At 47.2% G+C, this 15,468-nt stretch overlaps 1 protein-coding gene across 2 annotated transcripts in view; it reads left to right on the forward strand.

Annotated features, from left to right (window-relative positions):
- Positions 1-15,468, forward strand: part of LOC144174971 (cell adhesion molecule Dscam1-like) — a 706,974-nt gene that overhangs the window by 662,858 nt on the left and 28,648 nt on the right. For both annotated transcript variants that reach the window (XM_077703963.1, XM_077703962.1), the window contains exons 21-23: positions 5,315-5,611; positions 11,650-11,829; positions 13,781-14,076. In XM_077703963.1, the coding sequence (XP_077560089.1) occupies positions 5,315-5,611; positions 11,650-11,829; positions 13,781-14,076 (773 nt within the window). The remainder of the gene's footprint in view (positions 1-5,314; positions 5,612-11,649; positions 11,830-13,780; positions 14,077-15,468) is intronic.

Here is a 15,468-nt window from a genome sequence, read left to right on the forward strand (position 1 = left end):
CCTGGCCAATCCCCCACGTGGGTATGTGCCATGTCAGCGGCCAGGCAGCGCGCGCCCATCTCCCCCCGTTGCCAAGGAAGACGAGGAGATTCCTGGCCAATCCCCCACGTGGGTATGTGATGCGGACATCGCCGGTGGAGAGAGAGAGAGAGAGAACAACATTTATTGAAAGCCTGCAATTAGGAGCGAGCCCAGTAGGGGCGAGCCTCTAAGACGCGGCCACGACGTCGTGCCGGCGTGCTCTTTCTGCCGCTGCCAGACCGCACGCCCCGAGTTCCGAGAGGCGTCCCGTACCCGTGGGTGCGATAGGCAGCTGGCGTTCGAGAGCCGCCTGCACTTGCTGGACGGCCAGGTGTTGGGTGCTGTAGTCCGACGAGGTCATCGCGTTCGTAATGTTTGGGGGAAGCTGCGTTTGTGTGGCAGCCTCCCGCGGGTTCAGTTCACAGTTCCACAGGATGTGGGCTGTAGTTGCTTTGGCATTCGCGCACAATCGGCACACATCTGTCTCGTATACTTCGGGGCACACATGTACACCTAGCACCGGGGTTAGAAGGGACCCAGTCTGTAACTGTCGATATGTCACCGCTTCCGCGCGTGAAAGTTTCGGATGAGGCGGGGGTCGCCGTCTTCGATTAGTTCTATACCACAGCAGAATGTCCCCATAGCTCGTGAGGGGGGTGCACTCGGGAGGCTCGTACCGTTCTGGAGACGTGGCCGAGCCGTTAGCCGCCGCGGGGTGTGTGAGCGCGCGCGCAGCGGCATCGGCCGTCTCGTTGCGGTTGGCGAGACCCGTTCCGAGATGTAGGGACCCCATGTGTGCGGGGAACCATCGGAGAGTTACTGGGGTGTCTGTAGATTTCGCGGTACTGATCACTTTCACTGCACTGGCACACACATTGTTTGTGGCGTAACGGAGCACTGCGGTTCGCGAATCACTGATCACTGTAGTACACTTGGGGTCTGTTATGGCCAAGGCGATGGCCATTTCTTCCGCTTGGTGTGAGTCCGCTGCGGTGAAGCTGCCCGCACTGCGAGTGTCGCCAGTGATGGCGTCCACCACTACCGCTACGTAGGTCCCTGGTCGATGTGGGTAGACCGCTGCGTCGGTGGACGCAGGTTCAGGGTCGCTTAAGAAGTGCATTGCACGTAAAAGAAAAGAAGCTCCCACTTACAGCAACAATGATGGAGTAAAGGTCGTTGCGACAGCGAAGCCGCAAGCATACCACTTAGAGAGATTGACCAAGATTGGCCAATAAAACATAATAATAATCATAAAACATAATAATCATACGCGTTCCCGACACGTTTCACGCGATTTCAGAATCAATCCAACGGAAACACCAAGTGAACCCCACGATGCGTGGCATCTACACAGGGTACCCCTCCCAGGGAGGTGGGCGCAATTTTTACCTAAAACTTCGAGGATTTTTCTGGTTTGCTGTCTTTCGGGCTTCATCCCTACACTTCTGAGTTGCTTTTGATCCCAGGTGTCGGTCACACTAGTGGCAATGGACGTAAAAGTGCTGCGAACGCGTGATTCTCATGACGCTGCCACGCTCAATCAAGCGAATACCGTCAATCAAGCGAACTCAATCAATCAAGTTGAGATACCGTGCCGTCTCACCGATGTGTGCCACCACATGACAAAGATGGCACATACATCTCTGTCCTTTCTTTGGGCTCGGTTGACTTATGATGTGTGTCCCCACCAAATTTTGCGTGTGCATAACTTTTTATGATAATAAAAGAGTTAAAATAGCATGCACTAGCTCCAGGGGTGATTTAATGTACAGTGCGTGATACCGCTCCGGAAGAAACAAAGCCGGCGTCGCACCATTCCTTGCGAAGCCGGTTCTGTGCGGTGCGCGAAGAGTGTCAGCTAGGCGTCAGCTTCTGTATTGAGCAATTTTATAAAAAAGGGAGCAGCCAGCTGCTAATAACGGACAACCGCAAAAATACAGACGAAATCAACTTCCAGGCCTTCGGGGCTGTCAGCTTTGGCAGAAGGCATTACGATTCGCGGTAATAGTATGCAAGGAGATGGTAAAACAGCTTTTGCAACCTTGCGGAGCTCTCGAAAGTATTGTATCACATCAATTTGCGTTGTGATGACATGAAAGTATGCCGACCTGCATCAGGGACCGCAAAAAAAATGTAGGCTAACTTCCAAATAATTTACTGTTTGCACAGGCTTGGGCTGGTTTTATACGAGGCTTCTAACAAGTACGCAGGCTTATTGAGCAAACCGTAAGCAATGGACCTTTTTCCAGTAGCGCTCTGCGCGCGCGCTACTCTCGCTTCCAGCGACTCATCCACCATTATTGGGGGGCTAAACGTAATCAAAACAACGTCATATTAGATTAGCGAGTTGCGAACGCCGAGCCAGCTAAGTGCTGCTCCGTTTTCTGAGCCATGAAAGCGGCCAACAGGTAGGCGCTACGGCTGTTATCGAAACATTTCTGTGCCAAAAAATCTATTCGTGGCATCCTGGACGGCCTCCTCGACTGCGCAGGGTAGGCGAAAAAAAAAGGGGATGGGTTCTTCCATAATCCCCCATGTGTGGTTCGGGTGGCCGCCGCAAAAGGGCTACGCTACTGGAAAAAAAGACAATTGAAAACAATATCAGTAATGTCCTTTCAAGCTCCAGGGCCTTGATCGTATATAGGACATGACACCATTACCGCCTCATCCGCAAAGTAATCGTGGCTTGAACCTTGTCTGATATTTGTAGGTGTCAACCAAATCATAGCGACTTAGGAATGACACACACATATTTCATTACTGCTTTTCTGTCCTTAAAAAATGCAGTATGGATAGTAGCTAGTATTAGTCGGTTTCCATCATTTCTGCAGATGCGCCGGTATATTATGTTTCCGGAGCAGATCACACACGCACGCACGCACGCATCCGCACACGCGCCCGCCCGCGCAAGCACACACGCGCACTCACACACGCACGTATGCTAGTCACATGTACGGTAAAAATACAGTAACTCCACGTTTCTTCAGACCTGGAGGGATATTTACGATACATTTCCCACAGCCATATCTTCCCAATATTCAGATATGCGTTTTAGTAAAACTGCACATAAGAGGAGCAGGAGGAGAAAACTAATTGTTAATTCAAACTGGTTAGTGGGCGGTGGCCCTCAGTCCAGACGATAGAGCAAGAGTTTTTTTCTTCTGGAACGCCATCCCGAGAAGTTCGAGGTTGGAAAATAATAAAGACGTGCTTATCGGTTTAAATTCTTGTGATGGTGGAAATCGGCACATACACTATTAATTGCATTCGTTAGCGACTATATCATGCCTTCAACACCGTAATCATGCCATTACTTCGTTCGGGCTCAGAGTCAGTTCTTTAGGATAACGATGGTTACGACATAAATTCGGGGCCCAAAAGCCGCCTTCGAGTACTCTGGACAACGTCGTTTGCGCCGTTTCGCCGTGGCGTAGCACAAACCTTCTCACAGTATTTGCAGGTGAGTAATCAACGCACGCTGCAGATACGCAAGTTCTTGCACGAAGCCGTGTTGGAAGACAATTTACCTCCTTATAAGACAGGGCCACGGCGGCCCACATCCTGTGGGACTGCAGAAGACACCCGAGCGAGGCCAGTGCAGCAGAGACGTTCCCGCCGTACCTTGTCAGTGCGGCGGCGTGCAAAGACTACGTCATACAACACATGGCCGTCCAGCAAGTGTCGGACGCCCTCGAGCTTCAACGCCAGAAAGTGTCACCCCCACCCGGGGGTAGGCATGAGTAGGTGACGGTAGCCGAGTGGCCGGCTGACACGACGTGAGGCCGCGTCGCGTTTGCAGGACAAATAAAATTGTTTTCTCTCTCTCTCTCTCTCTCTCCTTATAAGACGTTTGTGACGGTGCAGAAAAATTGATGCGTTGGGCACAGAACAAGCATTAATCTGATACGAGTAAATAAAAATGAAAGAACTAGAAGACAGCCGTTTTATTTCCTGCTGTGCGATGCGTGTGTAGGGGCCCCCTGCTTGGTGCTGCGTCTGAGCGAACATATTTGAATTCATTTTTAGCCTCATTTTCCTAAAGATTTGCGATTAGTTAAAGGGTCCTGCAAGTAATGCCCCTTCAACACTACCCGATGTGTGTCAATGTAGCAGCGTCCACCTACTGTCTTGAATATTCAAAATAATTAGTAGTGGCTTCGCTCTGCGATGCCAGGATGTACGTAGCAATCCAGTCCAATCCAGTCCAGTCCTGTCAAGTCACTGCTCCTCGCGCATGCTCAGCACGGCTCTTCACGAGCCACGCGAAACAGCTATCAAGCGGCTCCGGTGCAGCGTCAGGCTTGGCTACTGCGCAATTGAGTCGCCTACCTGGACACGCACCGGCGCCAGTGCGTCTGCCGCAGCTAGCACGCAACACAATCCAACGCAATCCACTTTAATCCAATCCAATTCTATCCAGTCCAATACATATCGAAATCCAATCCAATCCAATCCGATCCGGTCCGATCCAAGCCAAGCCAAGCCAAGCCAAGCCAAGCCAATCCAATATCCCTCGCGCTTGCGCAGAACGGGCCTTCACGGAACACGCGAAACTGGTCAACCTCGGCCAGTGTAGCTCACGCTACAAAAATAGTCCGGAGTATGTGCTGTGTGCAGCCTATTCCTTTTCGCGTTGCCGCTAATGCGAAGCGGCTTGTGGCCTCCCAGGAGTTGGTAAGCTACATTTCGTCTTCTACACACATATTTTCGTAATTATATTGGGGTAAATCACCGTTGTGCTGAAATTATTTTGCCGCAGTTCAACCAATAATTGAACTAACAGCTATTCCAATGTGTAAATTGTAACCACTAAGTAAGGTTCAGGGATTAGAAACAACATGCGAAACTTTGTTTTATTTAACAAGTCACACCTCAAGCGACGAGAGTTTTGGATGTTAGCTATTAGATTGTTTGTTGCTTCTTTATTTGTATACATGAGAGCCTGAATTGATGAAGCAGTATCACCGCCTGACCCTAAACGTATAAATATACGCAATTAAGGATGACGACTATGATGACTTTCGCACGAGTTGTGCAAATGACAACGTTAATAGCAACTTTAGCGGCATACATTTGATCACCAAGGTTGCTAATAGGAAGTACAAAATGGGTTTTTGTGTTAAGAGAAGGGAAACCACTGTGCTCTTGATTCGAGCGAGTTACTGCTCCCCCATTTTCCAAGAGCTTTATCTCAAGTGCACAAAGCTTTCTGCAACTTCCTGTTAACCCTTAACATCAGAACCACAGTGACGGGCCGTGAAAGGGTGATCAATGGTGACCTTTCGCTCTGCAGCACCCCTGGCCCCAGAGAAGAGTGAACTGCTGACGAGCAACTCGACGGCCGTTCAGCTGAACCTGCGTTCGTGGAAGGACGGCGGCTGCCCGATCCGCTTCTTCGCGCTGCAGTACAAGCTGCGCGGCCAACGCGAGTGGACGCCCGTGCCGGAGACAATCGACGCCGCCGCCGCCGAGCTCTACGTTCTCGGTGGTCTCCATCCGGGTTCGTGGTACCACCTCCTCATGTCGGCCTCCAACGACGCCGGCTCCACCGAAGCCCAGTTCGTCTTCGCCACGCTCACTCCCGGAGGAGGTCGGTACACCCGGGGAGGCTTCCTTGTTTGCGCAGGCATTATATTCCTGCTACAGTTCAAGAGGGAGCATGCTTCAGAGCGACTGCTTGGGGCAACTTATGGGTGGGATGGGTGGAAGAGACCAAATTGGCTTATACTTATGCGTGACATGATCTTCTGAACGCCTTAAATTAACAACGTGAGGCGAGCTCTTTTCTTCTTGCAAAACGCGAGGGGAAACGAGTGACAGCCGCCGCCAGCTGGGGTGGGGGAGAGGAAAAGGCTTAGATATTGTCAAAGGCTACATCTTGTAACAATGTAGACTCGGCCTTGGACCATCGGTTCAGAACGCGGGTATGTGCCAGCCTGGCGTTCCATTAGCGGCGCCTCATGAACCTGCGAACCAACACACAAAAAAGGAGCGCGACGTTCAATTGGGTAGTCAACTGAACGGCACTGAGCGTCTACACTGAGTGGCGCCGGTACACCAGTGAGAAGAGGGTGGAGGTCGCAGTGCAACTCACAACGGTGACCACAATACCTGCCATTAGGCACCACTTCTTTCGCATGTGCAGCTCATAGGAAGTGCTTGGGTGTTTTTCCCCGTTGTAGCTGTATGCTGCTTCGTTGTTTTCTGAAACTGAATATGGGATGATTTGAAGAAATTGTTATTGTGACTCGCCCGGCGGCCTGTTTACAGAAGGGCATGTGTGACGACACCGACATTTCTCAGCAGCTCTGCACGTTCTTTCAGTTCTTAGAGCTGATGCGCTCGTTTTTGTAACTGCAATCTCATAACTGATCTGGCAGCGACCTAGCGTAGGAGGGTTAGAAGTGGCAACTCCCGCAAACAACTCCCGCAGAAGTGGCAACTGGCACTTTGACGAAAACAATACGAACTTCGGGACAATTAGCCTTTATGTTTTTTTTTTACCTTATTCGGGTAAAATAACATCTGTTCAATGCGTTCTCGCACTCCTCCTGTACACTTAGTAATTTTTATTGCGCGGAGTGTGTGTCCTTGGACTGAAGAATGCTGAATTACGATATTGCAAAATGCACTGAATAAAACGGTTGCCCTTGCTCAACTAATGAAGTATTTTGTGAAAGGTTGATGTTGATTTCATGTTTATGATTTATTTGCACTTCTACAATTAAAAATTGGAATCTTTATGTATAAATAAGGCGTCTATGCATAAAATAACCATTCATATGTCCACGAAAATATAAGGTTTCCAGTCATTGATTACATATCTATTTCAAAGCGCATTTTTGAAACGCTTAATCTTTAAGTAGTTTTATTTGATTGAATTCCGCAGTAAGAAATGTGTACTCTTTGTGTTAGGCCGTCATTTACAAAGCAACAAAATACAAACGCTTGTATATTTTACACCGCTATTTCATGTCATGGAGCCAGCTCTGCCGTCCTGTAGTAAATAATATCGTATCCCGTACGTGATGAATTGCTTCCTTGACACTTACGAAGAGCGAATGCCCATTAAAGTGTGCCGCCGGGTATTTGTAGGCAAGCGACGTCGCGGAATAAATCAGTGTAAAGGTAGCGTGGCGGCTGGCACATGAATGCGTCCTTGGTGTGTGTCTATGCTTCTGTAGCTCCTCACTCTCCATTGCGCTTGTTTATTACTTCGTACAAGTCTTACACGTCAAAACACGTCCCGCAGTAACACAATGTTGCGATATCTTTTGACACGAATAAATAGGCTGTCGTCGATTATCGATGGAATTTCCCTGCTGGACAACAAAGCACGAAATATCCCACAAAACGCAATGTGTGGAGTCGATGAAAGCGTTTGAAGAGGGCCACCGAGGCGCATTCGCCTATGCTTGTGTCATTTTTCTTTATTTTTTTAACAAAAGCAGGTAAGGCCAGAAACGCCTCCGAAACGTATATACTCACAGTCTGTGCGTAACAATGGTGTTCATTATCAGCATCATCAACAACAGCCTCTTTAGGTTCACTGCTGGGCGAAAGCCTCTTTCAATGACCCGGTAACAATGGTTTTACCTAGGCGCAAATATCACCAGGGCCTGTTGCAGCAAATTGCAACCGGTACATTAGCTTGCACTCCTAGTCAAAAAACATAGTTAGCACTGGTGGTGAAAATGGAAGCAGTACCCTGTTTTAAAAGTGTCGAATCAGCAGAATTCACCGTGCATGATTTTCTGCGTACAGGACACTTTCATTTCTGTTGTTAAAGAATATTTGAGAGCAACACGTCAGACATGTGGCATTACTTGCTTAAATGCAGCTGTTTTTTTAGGAAAATGAAGCACTACCGAAGCCGACATAATACGAAGGTTGGAAACGACGTGCGAGGTACAACGCGCTAGAAACACAGCGGACATTTAAAAATGCAACGTGTTACGGGAAAGCCTTCAGGGAGAAACTTAAAGGTGCCATAAATACAAAAGACAACTTTACTTAACTTGAAAAAAATAGGCTTCAGCACCTCAATTAGCTCAATTCTAGCTTAATTTAAAACGCAAGAAATTTTGAAGAACTTTCAAATTTTCAAATTTGGTGCTGCAGTGTCGTATTATGGGTAGGAGCAAAGTCATATGGGCCAGCACTAAAAACATGAATTCACAGTGTGTTAACTACGCGTTACCATTCAAGTGATGCGACCAAACGCAACTAGAGGCCCCATTACAATCGTCCAGTCATGTGTCTTAGTGATGGTTTAGGTCGGCAGATTTCTAACGCGCAAACAATTGAGATTCTATGACGTCTTAAAAATTTCCCGAAAAATGACTGGGTGGTCGCCACTGCCTCACTTGTTTTCTTTAATACCTCAAGGTTTGCGATAAAATTCGTATCATTGTTATCGTTTTAAGACCCCTTTAAGACTGCATACATGTGGGGTTGCGATAGCATTGCATTTTACTTTCAGCTATGCAACCCTCTGTGTGTACTCCTAGGTCTGCCTTGATTTTGTCCTCTTGGGTTGCTACAATGTCTTCGTCACGAGAGCGATATGTGTGTGGCGTGCAATCTTCGCGTCATAACGGCTGAGGCGGTGTTGGCTGGTGGGAGGTTTAAGCTGCAGCGACCGCCTGCCTCTTTGCTTGCACAGCGACATTTCTGTGTTCTCTTGCATCTTCTTCTGAGGTGTACGTCTGCGGGAAACCATGTTTCGCAGCTGCAGCTGCGGTTGAGGTCTCTCCAAAATTCCCCCCTGTAGAGACATTATGGACATACACAACCGTGTTTACGTTTACCGGCGCGATTGTCCTTTCATTACTATCGTGATTATCCTTTTCCGATTTCGCCGTTTTCTTTTCTGTGTTACTTTGACTGAGAGGCTCGGTCAATCGCACTTCATATCAACACGTAGGCGCTGTTAGGGTGCACGTACTTTCCTACTTTTTGTGATTACCGTGTTCAAATTACTCATGTGTCCAGTGGCGGTATTATGTCTTCCTATTAACATGCTTGTGATCATTTTGTCGTTTCCTCTTTCTACCCGTTACTATGACTGAAAGGCTTTGCCAGTTTTCCGGGTTAGCGCTACATATACGCTGTTAGCACAAACATGCTTTGCTACTTCCGTAACTCCCACGCTCCCAATGTTCATCTAAGCCTTCATTGGTGTGATTGTGTCCTCTCATTACCATCATCATTTCTTTGCGTCATTTTCGTTTGCGCTTTCGTTTTATTCTTTTACTTCGACATTCGGCTTTAGGGTATTGGCGCGTACCCACAAAAAGGATTGTTTCCTTCTTCTCTTGTGTTTTCTTCTTTGCCCTTGCAAGCCCCTACACATTCGCTATTTGCGAAAACTGGATTTGCTACTTCTGTAATAAGCCTGCTCAAATTACTTTTGCAGTGCTTAATGTATGCCTATAACGGATGTTTGTTAAGTCGGAGGCCACAACTCATTCAATGGGTCCGTCTTTTTGTCTGATAGAGCCGTGGCTCTGTGGTGGTGCAGTGGGTGTGTGTTCCACTTGCATTCTCTAGGGCCTGGGTTCGATTGAATCCAGGGCACAGTTTATTTTCCTTGCTTTGCTTCGATTATCTTTATCTTTGCCATCATTATGTTACACAGGCGCCGGACACGTTATTTCGGTTAATGGGGCATGTTATGTTTTCGCAATAAAACACACGCAATACGAAGATAAAAAAGTTGATTGTAAATCGCTGTTAGCGTGTGATGTCAAAGGCTGTACACAGTTACCTAGCTGTCCCGATGAATTCTATCTCAGTTATTGACAGCACCGCACTCGGCACGCTCACGTGCTGTTCATCAGGCGCTTTCATCACGATGTATGCTTCGGGAAATTGTATTACAGGTTTTTTTTAATGTGTTTTTCAACATAAGACCACGTGCAGCGCTTTAAGGGAAACAATGGCCCTTAACTGGCATTCATTGGTCTATATTGATAAAGATAATGACAATAATAGGAGGTTTAGTTTCTTCAGAATGGCAAGAATAGAGAAACCGCAAAGACCGGTTTCGGTTATTTTTATCAGCCATATTCGGCAGGCTGATGGCTAGCGTTCAGCGCCGGCCCCAATTTTGTGTTTGGAAACGTGGAGATGCTCTTTCTGTACTCCATGTGCTAACTGAATGTAGAGAACTAGAAGCAGAAAGACGGAGACATTTCGCAGACACATACCACAACACCCTGCATACTTTCTATCAGACAAATCAATTATCAGTCTCAAAAGAGTGTTAACTTACCATGCGGATGTCGATCGATTTTGTATAGGAAATATCATACTGCGTATAACCGCAGCCTGCTGCCTAATGATGAGGTAAGTGCTGAAGGTTTCTTATGTGATACTCAGGAGCCTCGCCTTTTTTGCCTTGGCAAAACGATGTGCCCGAGGCACAGCGTTTTGAAGACCCCACGTACTCGCGCTTCCCGAACAGTTTTATATCCACCTTTCACCACTAACCATTGGCCCTATACACCAATTTTAGCCAAGCACCTCGAAATACACCAGCACTCCCCATGGCGCTCTTTGGCCTAGTAGCCTTTGCGCCATTAAATCACACCATCATCATCATTTTTGCTTCGAAATGCATATTGAGTGCATCCGAACTGTGGCTCTGAAACTAAAATATTTGGCTTCCAGCAACAACGTTTGTAATACAGGCAGAGAGTACCACACATCACCGCAGTGATTGGTTAGAGGAGCAATCACAATATTTATTCTAACAGTGTTTTCTCTCTCCTTGTTACTCCGTGTTCATTGCAATACGGATAGTGTTACCCTTTCTGTAGCATATAGACTCTGACCTGAGAATGAGGCTCCTAGAGCGAATACCACGTTGACCTGGACGCTTTATTACCGGTTGCGCCTCAACGCAGCACTGACGAATTCCTACGGACATCGCGTCGGTCAAACCACGAACCCTTATTGTGATTACTGTGGTTTGCCAGAAACAGTTGAACACATTTTGTTAGAGTGTCTTGCGTTCAGCCAGGAAAGGAACCACCTCGTCAAGATGATCGAGTGCCTCAACAACGGACTTTTATCACTGAAAGCTCTGCTTAGACCATGGTCATCTCCATTATCCCAGCGAAAAGTATTAGATGCAGTGTTTTATTACTTACACGACATCGTCGTCGCAGAGACGATGTAGAACTACACATTGTCATCCTGTGAGGCCACCTTGACTTTTATGTATCCCACGGAACTATCCATGTTACCTTATTTTTTAGATATTTCTTTTTTCCTCTCTCTTTCGCCCTGCTTCCGTCAGGGCCTTTATTTCCTTCATCCCATCCCTGCAGATTAGCATGTAGGCGAATACATGCCAGCAGACATCTCTGCTTTCTTGTAATGAAGTGCATTCTCTCTCTCGCTCTTCCTCTGTGCAATTCACTTCTCAGAGTCACGAGATTGGTATTAAAGCAAAGCATTGCGTCCTTCTGCTGGAGTAAGATGGAGCAGTTTCGTGTCGTGGCGCACAGACATCTTTTAATTACAGAACATGAGGTGAAGAACACCTATTCTTGCAGTTTTTAAACGCAGCTGAATAGAAAAGGCTGTCCACTAAAAGTTCAATTTCCCCCTTTCTCGCAGCTACTATACCGCCGATGACACTCCACCCAGAGGAGAGCACGGCGTTTCCCCGGAGCGTGACACTCGTGGTTCCGATCATCTGCGCGTTCGTCGTTGTGCTGGTGATAGGCGCCGTGGTCTACATGATGTGCAACCGCCGTACGCGAACGCACGACTACAGCGCCACTGCTCAAGTGTCCGGTGAGTGAGTCCGAGCTACATTCGTCGACACGCTAAGTCGGAAACGGCAAAATATTTTTAGCAACATTGTGACAAGCATTGGTCGAATTTATCGGGTCACAAAAGATACGAAATACGAAACTTTAAAGGAAAGAATGGAATGTCGGTGGCATAAGCATAGAAACCGACATACAATAATACCTACACAGGAATCCGGTGATGCGACCCTACGCCGCTATGGGGGAAAAGGGTAGTGTTTATTACTATTCCGAATGACACTTAGTGTACTATTGCTTGTGCAGAGTAAATTTTTGTGGGTGTTTGGTGCTGCGGAGACAATTATCAAAACTAAGAATGTCTTCTTCAACCATGAATGGTAAAAAAGATTGTTAGTAAGAAGTGATATAGCAATTCGCAAAAGTGAGTGGAAATTCAGTAATCTGATGAAGAAATTGACTTGAGCATTTAACGTACGCTATCTGCTTTCTTGCTTCATTACGGCCTTTAAAACATTTGCAGTAGTGCAAAGAATAACGCATGTGTTAGATGGCTGACAAAGGCGGCAACACAAAAATAGGATAAGACTTGTAGCAGTTTCGCTATCAGGATGACTGCACCGCATGGCACTCAAGGTTATCCAACCCATGCCGAAGGTATCGAAGGCAGCAAAATAACAAAACAAGTCTTTCAGTGGTCGCTAGTCTATCTGGGATCAGGTGATTCAGAAAAAAAAAAACATGGGAGATGCTTAGAACTTTCTAAATGAACACGGAAGCCTAGTTGGACGTTCTGTTGATATGCTGTTCACTTTTAATTTAGCGGCCGCGCCGGTCACCACCTTACCAGCCCCATGGGTTGGTCAGGTGGCTCGTTCCGCTTTCACGCCATCACCAGGAGCCACCTGCTTTTGCCGTCTTTCACAACTGAGTATGCCTCCCTCGTGGGCCGGCCCCGACATCCGAACATTATCCGTATACCCGACCCAATTCTTGAGGAGTGGGGAGAGCCGCGCTGCTCAGCAGCTCGGTCCAGGAAGAGTAGCGACAGATTGTACGACGCGCCACGAGTTCGGCCAGAGCTACAAGGGCCCTTGAATAGGGGCACTTCCCCTTCTCACGAAAAAGACACCCCTTCCTAAGAAGTGGGAAAAAAATTAAAGCCGTTCCACTCAATGTGAAAGCTGTCCGAAGTGCAGAGCAGTGATTCGCCTAATGGGCTGTAGCTTCGTTATCCGCTCACTGATACCACCCAATGCAATTCAAATTTCCCTCCTTCGCAGTGCTCGCGCGCCTCCTGCCTGAAACTGCACCAGCGGGCGTTCTGTTCTTTTTGTGCTTCCTTTTCCTTCCGCTCGTGCCGGCGTCGCACCGCACTTTTTTCGCTTAAATCCTAAAAACCAGCCCAACGAGCGTTCCTAAGTCAATGAACGCGGGCGATGCGGGTAATTACTTATATTTTGCCTAAAATGTACCGAAATTTTTCTTTGCGCTAAACAACGGGAAGATGTATGACAAGCGCCAGTATTTCACGAGTTTCGATCGCTTATGACTAAAAAGCCGCTTGGCTTTCTAAACCTCTGGGCTACACCGTGATGACAGCCGCTACGACGAAACGCTGTTCGACTCTAATTGGGCCCAACGAGCGAGCTGCGAAGACAAGGCAAGCCCCTAAAGTGCTCCGCACTTAATAAAGTTATTCTTACTCCCCCTCTCTATCGGCACCTTCCCACCTCAAGGCGGCTCGTATTGCACATGCGGCAGCGGCCTACCTCCTTCGGCGATGTTGTGTAACTTTCCCTGCACGCCCCTCATTTTCGCTCCGTAGAACCCCTCTCCGGCGTCCGCACTTCGGATTGTTTTGAGATTCTGTGTACGCTGCAACAAATTTCTGCACCTCACGCATTCCATGAAATACAGAAATCTAAAGTTTTCGTCTTAAAAGCAAACGAGGTGCCACGCTTTTTCCAATGCAGAACGTGCTTGCGGCGGTGACCTGAAGGGCGACTCGATCTCTATGACGTCGGTGGGCAAGAAGGTGTACGAAGCCCCCCGCGCGGACCCGCTGTACTTCCCCTCGCCCTACGCCACCACACATATATCCGTGTACTCCGGTGACACGGAGTCTCCTTCGCGCGGCGGACACCGTGGCCACCCGAACGCGACTATGGGTGGCGGCGGGGGCGGCGGAGGCGGGGGAGTCACGGGGGACGGTGGCCCAATGTCCGGCCACCCCGAGCACACGTACGACGTGCCCTTCCCACCTAAACAAGTAAGTGCGCTGTTCAGTGGTAAATGGGCCATGGGGACAAAATGCAAGTTTCGGCTCCTTCATAACACTGACAGACCTTTTAACGCAAACTTCACTCAGATAGGCTATACAATGAGGAAAACGGAGAACAGGCATGCGACTCGCAGAATAGTTTCCCGCTGTAAACTTATGACGTATTTTCTGTCGCTTCCGGCAGTTGGCTGAGGCCAAAAAATTTCAACGCAAATTAAAGAGACATTGCACGTTTGCAGGCCGAACTATTTTCGCCTAAATTTAGATCATGTTGGTTTTATAGCAGTAAGGGTGCTAGATTAAACAGTATCCCTTCTCCATCTAGGCAAGCGGACTGTAACCAAGGTTACCAAAGGGTGTTTGCAATCAGGGACACTGCCAGTCAGTATCTTATTTTCGTTTTAGGTTCTGCCCCGCAATACGGCTTTGTCGACGTCAAAATACACAGGGTGCAGTGAAAGAATTGAATTTCTGGCCTAAATTGTTTAATAACTCACTGAAAAAAGCATCGCGACCTGCCGCACAAGCGCTTAACGTACTTAAAAAAACAAATCTTTTCAAAACATCAACTTGTGTTTTGTTTTTATGGTCCTTTAAGGCACCTCGTATATATATATATATATATATATATATATATATATATATATATATATATATATATATATATATAAATCCGGTTTTCTGACGGCGTGCGCTACGAAAATATATATATCCAAGCACGTGAACATGCACATAAAAAAAGGTACATGGGCAAAAATCAATGTTAAAATCAATGGTGTTCACTTATAGTCTAAATATGCGCCAGATAAATTCACGTCGAATTGTGTAGCACATTTTTAGAAATATGATGCAATTGAAGCAGCTGGTAATGTAAATGCGCGATTCCTATTTCAGTGGGCCTCTACCGAAGCTAAACTGGGACACATGCAGAAAGTCTAACAGTTCCGAAATCACAAGGACAAAATTGCTCTTTATATGTTAACTTTTTTTGTGCCTTAGCTATTCATTTCGAGGAGGCATTTTTTATGGAAAGGTTCAGTGCATATTAACCAGCTGCTTCAGTGCTTAAATTCCATTAAAAGGAACGCAAGCGCCAGAAAGACGGCATACATGGCTGACTGACCAGTTATACAGATATTATCATGCCACGTAATTACAAAAATCAAAGGCCTGACGAATGATTTATCGGTGATTGCAAGTACAGCAGGGATAAATATACTAATTTCACTATACGTTTTTCATATCCTTAAAGCGAAAAAATAGACAGCCCATCTATTTTCTGGATTGCGCTGGAACCAATTACGTAGGGCCCATTATGATAGCGTACAAAGTGGTTAAAGCACTAAAGAATACAGCAACCACTCGCGCATGCATGATCCG

This window comes from Haemaphysalis longicornis, unplaced genomic scaffold (assembly GCF_048455015.1).
Source record: "Haemaphysalis longicornis isolate Haplotype H1 unplaced genomic scaffold, Haemaphysalis longicornis Haplotype H1 scaffold_3, whole genome shotgun sequence".
In the NCBI taxonomy this organism is placed as follows: Eukaryota; Metazoa; Arthropoda; class Arachnida; order Ixodida; family Ixodidae; genus Haemaphysalis; species Haemaphysalis longicornis.